At 41.6% G+C, this 14156-nt stretch overlaps 1 protein-coding gene across 2 annotated transcripts; it reads left to right on the top strand.

Moving 5' to 3' along the window:
* Nucleotides 1–66: 66 nt before the first annotated feature.
* Nucleotides 67–11252, top strand: LOC118391253 (uncharacterized). Of its 2 annotated transcripts, XM_035782443.2 has the most exons (9): nt 67–229; nt 660–768; nt 4344–4526; nt 5161–5251; nt 7742–7818; nt 7940–8011; nt 8180–8251; nt 8724–8877; nt 9071–11252. In XM_035782443.2, exons 1-9 carry the CDS (start codon nt 154–156, stop codon nt 9182–9184), a joined length of 948 nt encoding a protein of 315 aa, XP_035638336.1. In that variant the 5' UTR covers nt 67–153; the 3' UTR covers nt 9185–11252. The 2 variants fall into 2 exon arrangements, with proteins under 2 accessions (XP_035638336.1, XP_035638337.1); XM_035782444.2 differs by lacking the exon at nt 4344–4526.
* The last annotated feature ends 2904 nt before the right edge of the window (nt 11253–14156 follow it).

Below are 14156 nucleotides of genomic sequence, written 5' to 3'. Positions count from 1 at the left end.
ATTACGATAGTACTTGTGATTATACCCTGCCTAACCATAAACTTTACATTGTCTCATTATCTGAACATGAGTATAGCTCTGACGTGGGAGAAGGCTATAAATGTTTGACTGGTATTACTTCTCTCATACACATTTGGTCATAGAAGAGTGAAGATGAAGGGCTATATTTTGCTGGGTTTAATATTTCTGCTCCCTGTCACAGTTATTGGACAATCTACGTCACCAGATTGTGAGTAGCATCTTTTTCTGCAATGCAATCTTTTGAAGAAATCTGGAATGCAAACCTGTGTTATATAGCATCTGTAGCTCAGTTGGTAGCGCATGATGCTTGCAACACCAGGATAGTGGGTTTGATTCCCGGGACCACCTGTACATAAAAATGTATGCACGTATGACTAAGTTGCTTTGGATAAAAGTGTCTGCTAAATGGCATATTGTAACATCACTGTAGCTATGCACTGATGGCACTTCTAAAATGGGCATGTTAAATATAGATTTAAATCAATGTCCTGCTGCTTTATAGGCTCTTTGTTGGCTAGGCCCTTTGTTTGAAGGTAGTGCTCTTTATCAAATTGTATCTTTAGTTGCTCATGATATTGTTTAACCAAAACAATTGAAAAATGTAATGTTTCAATTACATGTTTTGTTTTTACATCCAGTGACATTGTGTGTAGGAATAAAGGACTTTGAAGTGTGCAGGACACATTTACCACCTAAATGCAGTGACAAGAGCAAATGCTACTGTAAGGACAATAAAGCATTTTGTAGGTATGTTTCAGCATTTCCCACAATCTTTTCCCTCAATATTTGTATATACACTGCATATCTCAAACATTAGGAACATCTTCCTAATATTGAGTTATTTTTGTTTACCTACACTCTCTGAACGCTTAAAAAAAAGTAACCCTGCCATATACTAATTAAAACATAAAGTTGATAGCAGAGAACAGGCCTACCATTTACCTTCACCCCTACGACAGACCAGAGCCTTAGATATGCAGTTTTACATGGCAAAGTAACAAGAAGGTTGTGGATCCGCAGACCACCGTGGACAAGGGTAGGAGTGAAAAGATATCTATTACACTAAAAGCACTGCATTAATCTGCCATCTTATTTGCGGTCCTTGAAAAAATGGCTTTTTATAAATGCATTTCATACAATTATATGTCATTTTACATGAGTGGAGACAAGTAGAGTCTGTTTTAATACTACAGCAGAGCATGACAACGAATTAGCGCATGCTGCAGCACCAGAGACATTTTGATTTCTATACAAGCTGTTGTTCAAAAATAGGAGTCTAAGTTTGTAACAGCGCTAAAGTTGTCTGTCAACTGCAAAAATGGAGCGCAACAGAACCAGTTACAACTGAAGTATCATGCAATGAATTAGAGAGAAAGCCAATCAATGTTGAATACAGCAGCCGCATATCATCAGGTAGGCCTGGTTTGTCTCTATGATATTCAGTGTTTGCTCTTAGACCCTACTTCCCAAGAATATCACAGTCAACACAAATCTAGTTTGTAACAACAATATCATAATACAATTGAATAATTTTCCCAAATACAGTTTTATGCATATTATGCAGACACAATAAATAATATATATATAATATATATACAGGGACGTTTCTTTTTTTGAAGAGTTTATGCCAGGGCAATGAATTGCAATGTCCATACTGTGAGACGCCTAAGACAGCGCTACAGGGAGACAGGATGGACAGCTGATTGTCCTCCCAGTGGCAGGCCACGTGGAACAACACCTGCACAGGATCGGTACATCCAAACAGCACACTTGCGGGACAGGTACAGAATGGCAACAACAACTACCTGAGTTACACCATGAACGCACAATCCCTCCATCAGTGCTCAGACTGTCCGTAATAGGCTGAGAAAGGCTGGACTGAGGGCTTGTAGGCCTGTTGTAAGGCAGGTATTCACCAGACATCACCGGCAACAACTCCGCCTATGGGCACAAACCCACCGTCGCTGGAGCGGGATCGATTTGGAGGTGGAGGGTCCGTCATGGTCTGGGGCGGTGTGTCACAGCATCATTGGACTGAGCTTGTTGTCATTGCAGGCAATCTCAACGCTGTGTGTTACAGGGAAGACATCCTCCTCCCTCATGTGGTACGCTTCCTGCAGTCTCATCCTGACACGACCCTCCAGCATGACAATTCCACCAGCCGTACTGCTCGTTCTGTGTGTGATTTCTTGCAAGACAGGAATGTCAGTGTTCTGCCATGGCCAGCGAAGAGCCCGGATCTCCCACCCATTGAACATGTCTGGGACCTGTTGGATCGGAGGGTGAGGGCTAGGGCCATTCCCCCCAGAAATGTCTGGGAACTTGCAGGTGCCTTGGTGGAAGAGAGGGTAACATCTCACAGCAAGAACGGGCAAATCTGGTGCAGTCCATGAGGAGGAGATGCACTGCAGTACTTACTGTAGCTGGTGACCACACCAGATACTGACTGTTACTTTTGATTTTGACCCCCCCACCCCCCTCCCCCTCCCCCTCCCACACACACACACATTATTCCATTTCTGTTAGTTACATGTCTGTGGAAATTAGTTTATGTCTATGTCTCAGTAGTTGAATCTTGTTATGTTCATACAAATATGTACACATGTTAAGTTAGTTGAAAAGTAATGCTGTTGACAGTCAGAGGGCGTTTTTTGTTGTTGCTGAGTTTATATACAGTACCAGTCAAAATAGTACTTGTACTCTGCTGGCCTCTCTCCTTACAAAAAGGATATTTAGCTCTTGGAGACGCAGGAGAAGCTAGACTAGAATAGCTTGCTGGACATTTATACTAATATTCGATGAAAGATGCAAGCTCTTTTTCTCTGAATGTTAAAACACAGCAGTCACGGGTAGTTTGAAAGAAGAGCCAACGCGTGATGGCTGTTAGAAGTGATAGCAGTTATTTATTCAGAAACCATAACGATTCAATCTTAATGAAGAGAAATGAAAGCCGTCAGCATCTTATTCTAGTCCTATATTATTCATTACAATGATGAAGATAAGCAACAACAGAGAGAAAAAGAGTCGGTTGGCTACGGGAAATATGATGAAAGGTGTATATGCTCAGCCTACTAATTATATAAATGTAAAACAGGCCCTATTATATTTTAGAATTAAAATAAAATTCACTAGCCTACATGTATAATTGTAATTTTTTAGGCCACATGTCCTGCACCATGATCGCATGTTCTCTCCCAGCATCATGGTTTGAACGAGGAGCGTACGTCCAGTCCATATATTACAATACAGTACATTAATACCGTCCACACTCAAAATGATTAGCCTACTGGAGCTTGTTTCATGTATTTGCCCAAGAGAGCATAGCTACATCTATGGGCTATTATGTTTGGATAGTAGACTATCATTTTGTCTGTCAAACAGGTAGGCTTTTCGATAATTTCATGAATAGGAAGAAATATTCTCCAACACAAATACCTCTTGTTGTTAATAGCCTAAATTACAATCGAGTAATTTACCTAATTTAAATTACAATATGAAGACTGTTTAAATGAATTAGGCATTCTCGAATTAGCCTATTCAGCACCCATACACTGTCCATCTCCACGGCTGCCGCTTCATAGTAATGCAAGTTTTGTAAATTACTCGAATATGGCTTATGCGAGGTCAATAACTCTGATAAATAGCTTCATTATGGGCAAAGAAACATTGTTTTTATTCAAATCAATTATAGCTGTAGCAAGCTTACCTACGGTCCCCCTTCTCACCTTCATGCTCTCCCTCTCAAACTGAACAGGACATCAGTATGTGTAGTCCGTGCTCACATATATGGCTTTTCTCTCTCTCTCGCCTCCTGAAGTGCCAACGTACACAGTACAGTCATCGGTTAGGCAGTACAAAAGGTTTTACATCAGCAAGAGCAGGGCAGGTCGGGCTCATGATTGGGAAAGAAATACATTAGAAATATAACTTCACCTCGTGCTTTTCCGAGCATGCTTTTCGTAAAGCCATGAGATAGCCTACTATAATAATTTAATCAATTAATAATTACATGACCCTCCCCTGGACAAAAATAAATAAATACTAAACCCTTCCCCTGCCTGAAGTTGAAAAAACATGACCCTCCCTCATTTTTCTCTGGGTAACTATTGTGTACATTTCGATCTCTGCCTTAACAAGTGGCATCAATAAGGGATCATAGCTTTCACCTGGATTCACCTGGTCAGTCTAGGTCATGGAAAGAGCAGGTGTTCTTAGTGTTTTGTATACTCAGTGCATATTTGTATATATTTTTATATTTTTGGGTTTTGGCATCAGACCTAATTAGAAAATTATTCAGAATTTGCTTTTGTGTTCCTTTTCAGGTGTAACAACTACATAAACACGTGGTACATAGGGGAGAATTGCGACTTTGAGTGGACCATCTTGACTTTCGCCCTGGTAGCAATTCTACCAGGATTGGCCCTGGCTGCTATTGTTGGTGTGACGGTCCAGTGTGTCCATTACTCAAGGAAACCAGCTGAGAAACAAAAGGATCGGACAGTGGGGTGAGAGGGGGAGAGAGTTTGGACAAGGCTAATTATTTCCATGTGTTTTGCACATTGTATGGCACCTAGTATCAGGAAATAAGCTTGTTAAAAATATTTAACAGAATTGATTCAGATCAAATCAAAATCAAAGTTTATTTGTCACGTGCGCCGAATACAACAGGTACAAAGGACCTTACAGTGAAATGCTTACTTACAGGCTCTAACCAACAGTGTGCTTTTTAAGTAAATAATAGATATTAGGTGAACAATAGATAAGTAAAGAAATAGTCCAGGTAGCCATTTGATTACTTGTTCAGGAGTCTTATGACTTCAGGGTAAAAACTGTTGAGAAGCCTTTTGGTCTTTTGGTCTTTTTGGTCCTAAACTTGGCACTCTGGTTAGGGTTAGGGTTGCCATGTGGTAGTAGAGAAAACATTCTATGACTGGGGTGGCTGGGGTCTTTGACAATTTATAGGGCCTTCCTCTGACATCGCCTGGTGTAGAGGTCCTGGATGGCAGGCAGCTTTGCCCCAGTGATGTACTGAGCGTATGCACTACCCTCTGTAGGGTACATTTGTCCACAGTCTTGTTTCAGGTTTGAAATGACTAGACACTTATCATATATTTATAATGTATATTTCACTCTTTTCAGTTACACAAATAATGCAATGTCACCAACAACATATGATAGAAATAACCAAGATGACATGTTCACCAACACTGTGTTTGCCTCAGACATGCCGGTGAGTAGCTTGAGTCCTTTACTTAAATCTCCACATGGTATTTGACCAACATATAGTATAATGATATTTCCAATGGTGATGACACATCCAGAGATCTTGCTAAATTAGGGATTCTTTATCTCCCAGCAATTATGAGTTAATCTTTTACTTCAGATAAATTCAACTGCAGGTATTCTTCTAAGGTCGTAAAACCAACCAAATCACAGGGTACTAAACTCTAGTGACCATAGGAGATGGCGAGAAACAGCCTTTGCACTGGTACAAATCACAGGATGAATTACATCGCCATGGCTATTGTACATAGCTGAATAGTCCAGAATTCCTTCGTCTTCAATTTCTTTAGTCTAATTTGTATTTTAATTATTAACCCCCTCTTCGGAGGACAAAAATAACTTTGTTTTTACAGCTTTTTTGCCACCAATACATACATTTTACATATACATTTTACATATTACATACATACATACATGCATGGCACTTTTTTACACAGTGTTCTGGTAACAGAAATATATATATATATATATTTTTTTATATATATATAGATATCTACAGTAAGTACCAGAGAAATATTTGGACACACCTACTCATTCAAGGGTTTTCCATTATGTTTAGTTTTTTCTACATTGTAGAATAATATTGAAGACATCAAAACTATGAATTAACACATATGGAATCATTTAGTAACCAAAAAAGTGTTAAACAAATCTAAATATATTTTAAATTTGAGATTCTTCAAAGTAGCCACCCTTTGCCTTGATGACAGCTTTGCACACTCTTGGTATTATCTCAACCAGCTTCATGATGTAGTCACCTGGAATGCATTTCAATTAACAGGTGTGCCTGATTAAAAGTTAATTTGTGGAATTCCTTTCCTCCTTAATGCGCTTGAGCCAATCAGTGGTGTTGTGACAAGGTAGTGGTGGTATACAGAAGATAGCCCTATTTGGTAAAATACAAAGTCCAAGAACAGCTCAAATAAGCAAAGAGAAATGACAGTCTATCATTACTTTAAGACATGAAGGTCAGTTAATCTGGAAAATATCAAGAACTTTGAAAGTTTCTACAAGTGCAGTCGAAAGAAAACATCAAGCACTATGACGAAACTGACTCTCAGGAAAGGAAGACCCAGAGTTACCTCTGCTGCAGAGAATAAGTTCATTAGAGTTACCGGCCTCAGAAATTGCAGCCCAAATAAATGCTTTACAGAGTTCAAGTAACAGACACTTCTCAACATCAACTGTTCAGAGGAGACTGTGTGAATCAGGCCTTCAAGGTCAAATTGTTGCAAAGAAACCACTACTAAAGGACACCAGTAAGAAGAAGAGACTTGCTTGGGCCAAGAAACACGAGCAATGGACATTAGACTGGTGGAAATCTGTCCTTTGGTCTGATGAGTCCAAATTTGAGATTTTTGGTTACAACTGCCGTGTATTTGTGAGACCAGAGTAGGTGAACGGATGATCTCTGCATGTGTGGTTCCCACAGTGAAGCATGGAGGAGGAGGTGTGATGGTCTGTGGGTGCCCTGTTGGTGACACTGTCAGTGATTTATTTAGAATTCAACCCACACTTAACCAGCATGGCTACGACAGCATTCTTCAGCAATACGCCATCTCATCTGGTTTGCGCGTAGTGGGACTATCATTTGTTTTCAACAGGACAATGACCCAACACACCTCCAGGCTGTGTAAGGGCTATTTGACCAAGAAGGAGAGTGATGGAGTGCTGCATCAGATGACCTGGCCTCTACAATCACCCAACCTCAACCCAACTGAGATGGTTTGGGATGAGTTGGACCGCAGACTAAAGGAAAAGCAGTCAATAAGTGCTCAGCATATGTGGGAACTCCTTCAAGACGGTTGGAAAAGCATTCCAGGTGAAGCTTGTTCAGAGAATGCCAAGAGTGCAAAGCTGTCATCAAGGCAAAGGGTGGCTACATTGAGGAATCTAAAACGTAGAATATATGTTTTGGTTACTACATGAATCTGTATGTGTTATTTCATAGTTTTGATGTCTTCACTACTATTCTACAATGTATAAAATACTAAAAATAAAGAAAAACCCTTGAATGAGTAAGTGTGTCCAAACTTTTGACTGCGACTGAAAATATAAATTGTAATCGTACTTTATCAAAAGCCTTTTCAAAATCTGATATGAAAACTAGGCCCGGTGTCTTTGATTTTCCATAGCGTTCTATTGTTTCAAGTTATTGTCGTATATTATGTATCGTCCATGTAAAAAGCCTGTTTGATCAGAATGAACAGTTATCTAGTGAAACCTGTTTAATTCTATGTGCTATGCATTTCACCAGGAGTTTCGCACCACAATATTGAAGCATTTCCTTGTCTTTGTTATTGCACATTATATTGTCCCATTAGATTATGTAGCAACAATCTCTGTTTTAGTTTATTACACTGTCAAGCAACATTTTTACATTTTGAACAGTAAACATTGCCCTGAGCAACTGTCTCTATTTGTCTTATTTCTGAAGAATCGGCCAAAGCCCTCCAGTATTCAGCCCACCCAGGAGAGGTTTCCCATGGCCAACTTACCCAACAGCCCTTACAGGTTAGCTGTCTGAACAAAATTCAACAAGCCACTGACTTTCACTTTCATTATGGGGATCCTTATTTGGTCTGCAATGTTATAATGCACTTTAATTGAAATGTTGATCTCTCTACTCTCTTAGCCCCCAACCAAACGGCATGCGGCCCACTTTAGATAGATCGTCTTTGACAAACCTTACAAGCCAGCCGTACAGGTAAGCCCATGTAAGACTGTCAAATGGAATGTATACATTCTAAGCAAAACATTTTTTAAACGTACTTAAATAAACCCCCAAAAGTAATCAGGAATTACTGTGGTCCTTTTTTTAAAAATGAAATATTATCCCGTTTACTATATAGTTCTCTTTATTCTATTCTCTTAGCCCTTCACCAAACAGTATTCGACCCTCTTTAGATAGATCGTCTTTGGCCTATCCTCCAAGCCAGCCATACAAGTAAGCTAGTTTTTGTGTTTTTCAGTGTAATACTTTGTTCAATGGCAGTGATGTTGTACACATTTTGTTTGTGTTAACATACAATTCTCTGTGATAGACAAAAAGTTCAACAAAATTAGAGACGACAACAGGACAATGCTCCCTCTACACAGTTTTAGTAGTCATCCAGTGATTTGAGGAGCATGACACTGACATTATCCATACCCATTTCCAGCATGTTATTTTATCTTTTGTTATTGACCAAAAAAAATCTACTGTTGAAATGTTGATCTCTATGCTCTCTCAGCCCTTCACCAAGCAGTATGCGACCTACTTTAAATAGATCATTTTTAGCCAACCCTGGGAGCCAGCCATTCAAGCCTGTTTCTTTTGATTTGTGTGCTTTCAATCGGCCACAGTACTTTGTTCCATGTCAAGTTATATGATCATGTGCCCTTTCAACAACATTATAAATATTGTTTTGAACTGTCAGCTATGCTACAGGTATGACACAGCCCCTGGGTAACCCCTATCCCAAGTCTCCATCGCCAAGGAACCCGTATGAAGACAGAGCGCCACCTCCAGACCATTATGACGACCAGCATATGAGACCAACACAGCCCCCACCTGGATACAACGGCATGATGGTGAGTGATTGCTTCCCTCTATTGAACAGTATGATGAATTCAACTGATCAACTGGACAAGCAAACTGTAGGGCGAAACTGTGGCTGAAACATGGCTTTAATTTTAGCCTAAAGGTCCATGTTAGTTAGCCCCTAGATGACCAGGCTGATATAGAAAGCAGTGTTTTGACATGAGATCTTTTTCTATCTTCTAGAGAGAAGGCATGTCTGGGTATCCTGTGCCCAGTTCACCTGCTCCCCTCTACTCAGCTCCGGAGTACAACCCCAGGTCCCAGTTTCCCCGAGCCCAGACGGGGAGACTCTACTGAGGACAAACAGAGGGACCCTGGACTGAACTAGGAAGGAAGTGGAGCTCCACCAATTTCACTATTACAATGACCAAAATAGAATTCATATCTAATTTCAATTTTCATTTAACATAGTAAACATTTTAAATTTAAAGGCAATGTTCCCACATTCACAGAAAAATTACCTTTAAATGTTAATCTCGCAATAAAATGGATCTTCTGTGCTACGGATTTAATCTAGGCCTTAGTAACAGGTTTGGGGTCAATTCCAATTTAATTTGAAATTCCAATTCAATTCTTGAATTCACTCATGAAGTGGAGAATTTACATTGAATTCAATTCCAATTTCAACAATCTTCAAGTTATGGAATTTGACTGTTTGAGTAGGAATTGTAAAATAAAAATGAATCTTTGGAATTCAATGTGTACATTTCCCAGTTAATTTAATTAATGCACAAGTATCAAAAATTGACTTCAGGATTTGTTTTAAATCATTCCAGCTTGTATTTCTATATTTCCAGTATAGCTAGGCTGTCTGAACGGTGACATTATCAGCCTGAAAGCCTGATGGAATTGAATTCAAATGAGAATTTGTGGCATTGTGGATAATATGAAATTGGTCATTGAATTCTTGGAATATACCTAACACTGGATTGAGAGGAATTGAATTCTCTAAACTGACATGGAATTTGAATTTAATTAAATGGAATTTACAGAGAGGGAATTTAATTGTAATATAATTTGTGGAACTAACCCCAACCCTGCTAAGTAATACCCTTTTTAGACTAGTCTGATTTGTAACAAATTAATTATATATATATATATTTCCACACAGTACCAGTCAAAAGTTTGGACACCTACTCATTCAAGGGTTTTTCTTTATTTTTTAAAACTATTTTCTACACATATGCTGAGCACTTGTTGGCTGCATTTCCTTCACTCTGCAGTCCAACTCATCCCAAACCATCTCAATTGGGTTGAGGTCGGGGGATTGTGGAGGCCAGGTCATCTGCACTCCATCACTCTCCTTCTTGGTCAAATAGCCCTTACACAGCCTGGAGGTGTGTTGGGTCATTGTCCTGTTGAAAACAAATGATAGTCACACTAAGCGCAAACCAGATGGGATGGTGTATCGTTGCAGAATGCTGTGGTAGCCATGCTGGTTAAGTGTGCCTTGAATTCAAAATAAATCACTGACAGTGTCACCAGCAAAGCACCGTCACACCTCCTCCTCCATGCGTCACGGTGGGAACTTTACTTGCGGAGATCATCCGTTCACAAACTCTGCATCTCACAAAGACGACGGTTGGAACTAAAAATCTCAAATTTGGACTCAGACCAAAGGACAGATGTCCACCAGCCTAATGTCCATTACTTGTGTTTGCAGCAATTTGACCATGAAGGCCTGGTTCACTTAGTCTCCTCTGAACATTTGATGTTGAGATGTGTCTGTTACTTGAACTCTGTTAAGCATTAATTTGGGCTGCAATTTCTGAGGCTGGTAACTCTAATGAACTTATCCTCTGCAGCAGAGGTAACTCTGGTTCTTCCTTTCCTGTGGCGGTCCTCATAAGAGCCAGTTTCATCATAGCGCCTGATGGTTTTTGCGACTGCACTTAAAGAAACTTTAGAAGTTCTTGAAATTGTCCGGATTGACTGTCTTAAAGTAATGGTAGACTGTCATTTCTCTTTGCTTATTTGAACTGTTCTTGCCATAATATTGTCTTGGTCTTTTACCAAATAGGGCAATATTCTGTATACCACCCCTACCTTGTCACATCACAACTGATTCGCTCAAAAGCATGAAGGAAAGAAATTCCACAAATTAACTTTTTTTAAAAGCATACCTGTTAATCAAAATGCATTCCAGGTGACTACATCATGAAGCTGGTTGAGAGAATGCCAAAGCTGTCATCAAGGCAAAGGGTGGCTACTTTGAAGAATCTCAAATTTAAAATATATTTTGATTTGTTTAACACTTTTTTTGGTTACTACATGATTCCATATGTGTTATTTCATAGTGTTGATGTCTTCACTATTATTCTACAATGTAGAAAATAGTAAAAATAAAGAAAAACCCTTGAATGAGTAGGTGTGTCAACTTTTCACTGGTACTATATATATATATATATATATATATATTTATATTGTGAGCGTACCAAGTAATTAGGCGTCACTCTAAAGCGGGAAGGTGGAATAAACGAGTCAGGAGTAGGTTTTTCTGATTGAACACGGTTCTCTATTGAGGGTATTTTGTCAACCAAAAACATTCTAACATAATCAATGAAAAATCTTCCAAGGAAAAACACACATCTTCTTCTCCAGATGAAACAAGAACACAATAGGATAATCTTTAAACTACAACAAACATAAATCACGGGTTTGTCACCATCTTCGTGGTTCTTTCAGCACAGCTTCTCCCTCTCGGTGGCCATCTTCCAGAGATAGTTTTCTCCCTCTCTGCTGGTTCCATTCTCTCTTTTATAGGGGAAGGAGAGTATCTCATTAGTACCGTCAGCTGTGCTTAATTGACTCTGGTTACCTTGTCTCCCATGCTTTGTTGGGCTACTATCCATGAGCCCAGCCTGCCCTCTAGTGGTCCTTCCATGACATGGAAAGAGAACGGTTGTAAAGACAAAACACATCTGGCTATTCTGTTGTTATTGTTTCTCTTACCAGCCATCCACGTGAGGGGCGCATGGTCAGTAACTAATGCAAACCTCCGACCCAGTAGGTAGTACCGGAGATAATCGAGGGCCCACTTGATGGCTAAGGCCTCTTTCTCTACGGTCGCATACCTCTGTTCCCGATCGCTGAGTTTCCTACTAATGAAGAGAATCGGCTTCTCTGCTTCACCTTCACCCTGAGCTAGTACGGCCCCGAGCCCTGTATCCGAGGCGTCGACCTGCACAATGAACTCTTGTGAGAAGTCCGGAGCCTGTAGAACGGGATCGGAACACAGGCCATCTTTTAACAATTGAAAGGCCTCTTCCGTCTCGTTTTTCCACTCTACCTGGTTTGGCAGGTTATTCCTGATGAGGTTTGTGAGGGGGTTGGCAATGGTTGCATATCCCGGGATAAAACGGCGATAATATCCTGTTATCCCTAAGAAGGCCCGAACGTCTCGCTTGGTCCGGGGTTGAGGCCAGTCACGAATTGCCCTGGTCTTCTCTGCCTGCGGGCGTATTTTCCCATTCCCCACGGTATACCCCAGGTATTCCGCTTCGGACAGGCCCAGGCAGCATTTATTTGGATTGGCTGTCAACCCTGTGGCTTCCAAACTCACGAGCACCGCCCGTAATCGCAGGAGGTGACTATCCCAGTCCTCGCTGTGGATGACCACATCGTCTATGTACGCCGCTGCATACTCTTGATGGGGCCGTAGAATGGCATCCATGAGGCGTTGGAAGGTTGCAGCAGCTCCGTGCAGTCCGAAGGGCATCCTCACATACTGGAAAAGCCCCTCTGGGGTGGCGAAGGCAGTCTTTGGGCGATCCTCCGGAGCCACCGGCACTTGCCAATATCCCTTCGTCAAATCCAGGGTAGTGATGAACTTGGCCTTTCCTAAGCGCTCCAAGAGTTCATCCACGCGGGGCATGGGGTACGCATCGAATGTAGAGATGGCATTCACGCCCCTAAAGTCGTTGCAGAGTCTCATACTACCATCGGCTTTGGGGACCTGGACTATGGGACTGGACCACTCGCTCGTCGAGGGCTCGATCACGCCCATCCTCAACATCTCCCTCACCTCTTTCTTAGCGATGACTCGGCGAGCCTCAGGAATCCTGTAAGGGCGGATATGCACTTTCTTGCCGGGTTCAGTGTGGATATGGTGGAACAGGACATCTGTTTGTCCTGGGAATGGAGAGAATATTCGACCAAAGTTCATAATCAGCTTGTCTAGCTGTCTTGACTGCTCCGGTAGGAGAGTTTGGCCACGGCGCACCTGTGGTAGAGCCTCTTTTTTTCTTTGCCCTCCAGGGCCATCAAAGCCACCTCCTCCTCTCGTCCATGGTACGTCTTCAGCAGGTTTATGTGATAGAGTTGGACCTTCTTCCTCCTGTCAGGTTGCTTGATGAGGTAATTGACCGGTGAGACCCTTTTCATTACCTCGTAGGGCCCCCTCCACTGCGCCAGCAAGCGATGTTCGGCCGTGGGCACAAGCACCATCACTTTCTCTCCCACGGTGAACTCACGGGGGGTCGCAGATTTATCATAGGCCCGGCCTTGGGTCCTTTGGGCCTTCTCCATATGCTCCTTGACTATGGGCCACACTGCTGACAGGCGGTCTCTCATCAGGGTAACGTGTTCTATTGTAGATCGAAAGGGGCATGGTTGGGTCTCCCAGGTCTCCTTGGCTAAGTCGAGGATTCCTCGACAGGGTCTGCCATAGAGCAATTCAAACGGAGAGAATCCAGTGGATGCCTGGGGTACTTCTCGCAGGGCAAACATTAAGTGTGGGAGAAGCATGTCCCAGTTTTTCCCGTCTCGGGACACCACTCTTCTCAACATGCTTTTAATTGTTCTGTTCAAGCGTTCACACAACCCATCTGTTTGAGGGTGGAATATGCTTGTACGTATCTGTTGAACCTGATATAACCGACACAAGTCCTTCATCAACCGGGACATGAACGGGGTTCCTTGATCGGTTAAGATAGTCTTGGGAAGACCCACACGAGAGAACATCAGGAATAACTCCTTGGCAATTCCCTTTGACGACATGTTACGTAGGGGTATGGCCTCCGGGAACTTGGTAGCATAATCTATAACCACTAGGATGTACTCGTGTCCTCTGGCGGATTTTGGGAGGGGTCCTACAAGGTCCATAGCTATGCGTTCAAAGGGAGTCTCTATGATGGGGAGAGGAATCAAAGGGTTACGTAGGTGTGGCCGTGGGGCTGTACGTTGACATTGATCACACGTCTTACAATACCTGGCCACATCTCGGGTGACACGGGGCCAATAGAATCTCTGCATGATTCTGTCAATCGTC

The sequence above is a fragment of the Oncorhynchus keta genome, chromosome 12, assembly GCF_023373465.1.
Source record: "Oncorhynchus keta strain PuntledgeMale-10-30-2019 chromosome 12, Oket_V2, whole genome shotgun sequence".
NCBI classification, from domain to species: Eukaryota; Metazoa; Chordata; class Actinopteri; order Salmoniformes; family Salmonidae; genus Oncorhynchus; species Oncorhynchus keta.
Note: the sequence above shows the minus strand (reverse complement) of the source record. Positions and strands in the feature narration are given on the sequence as shown.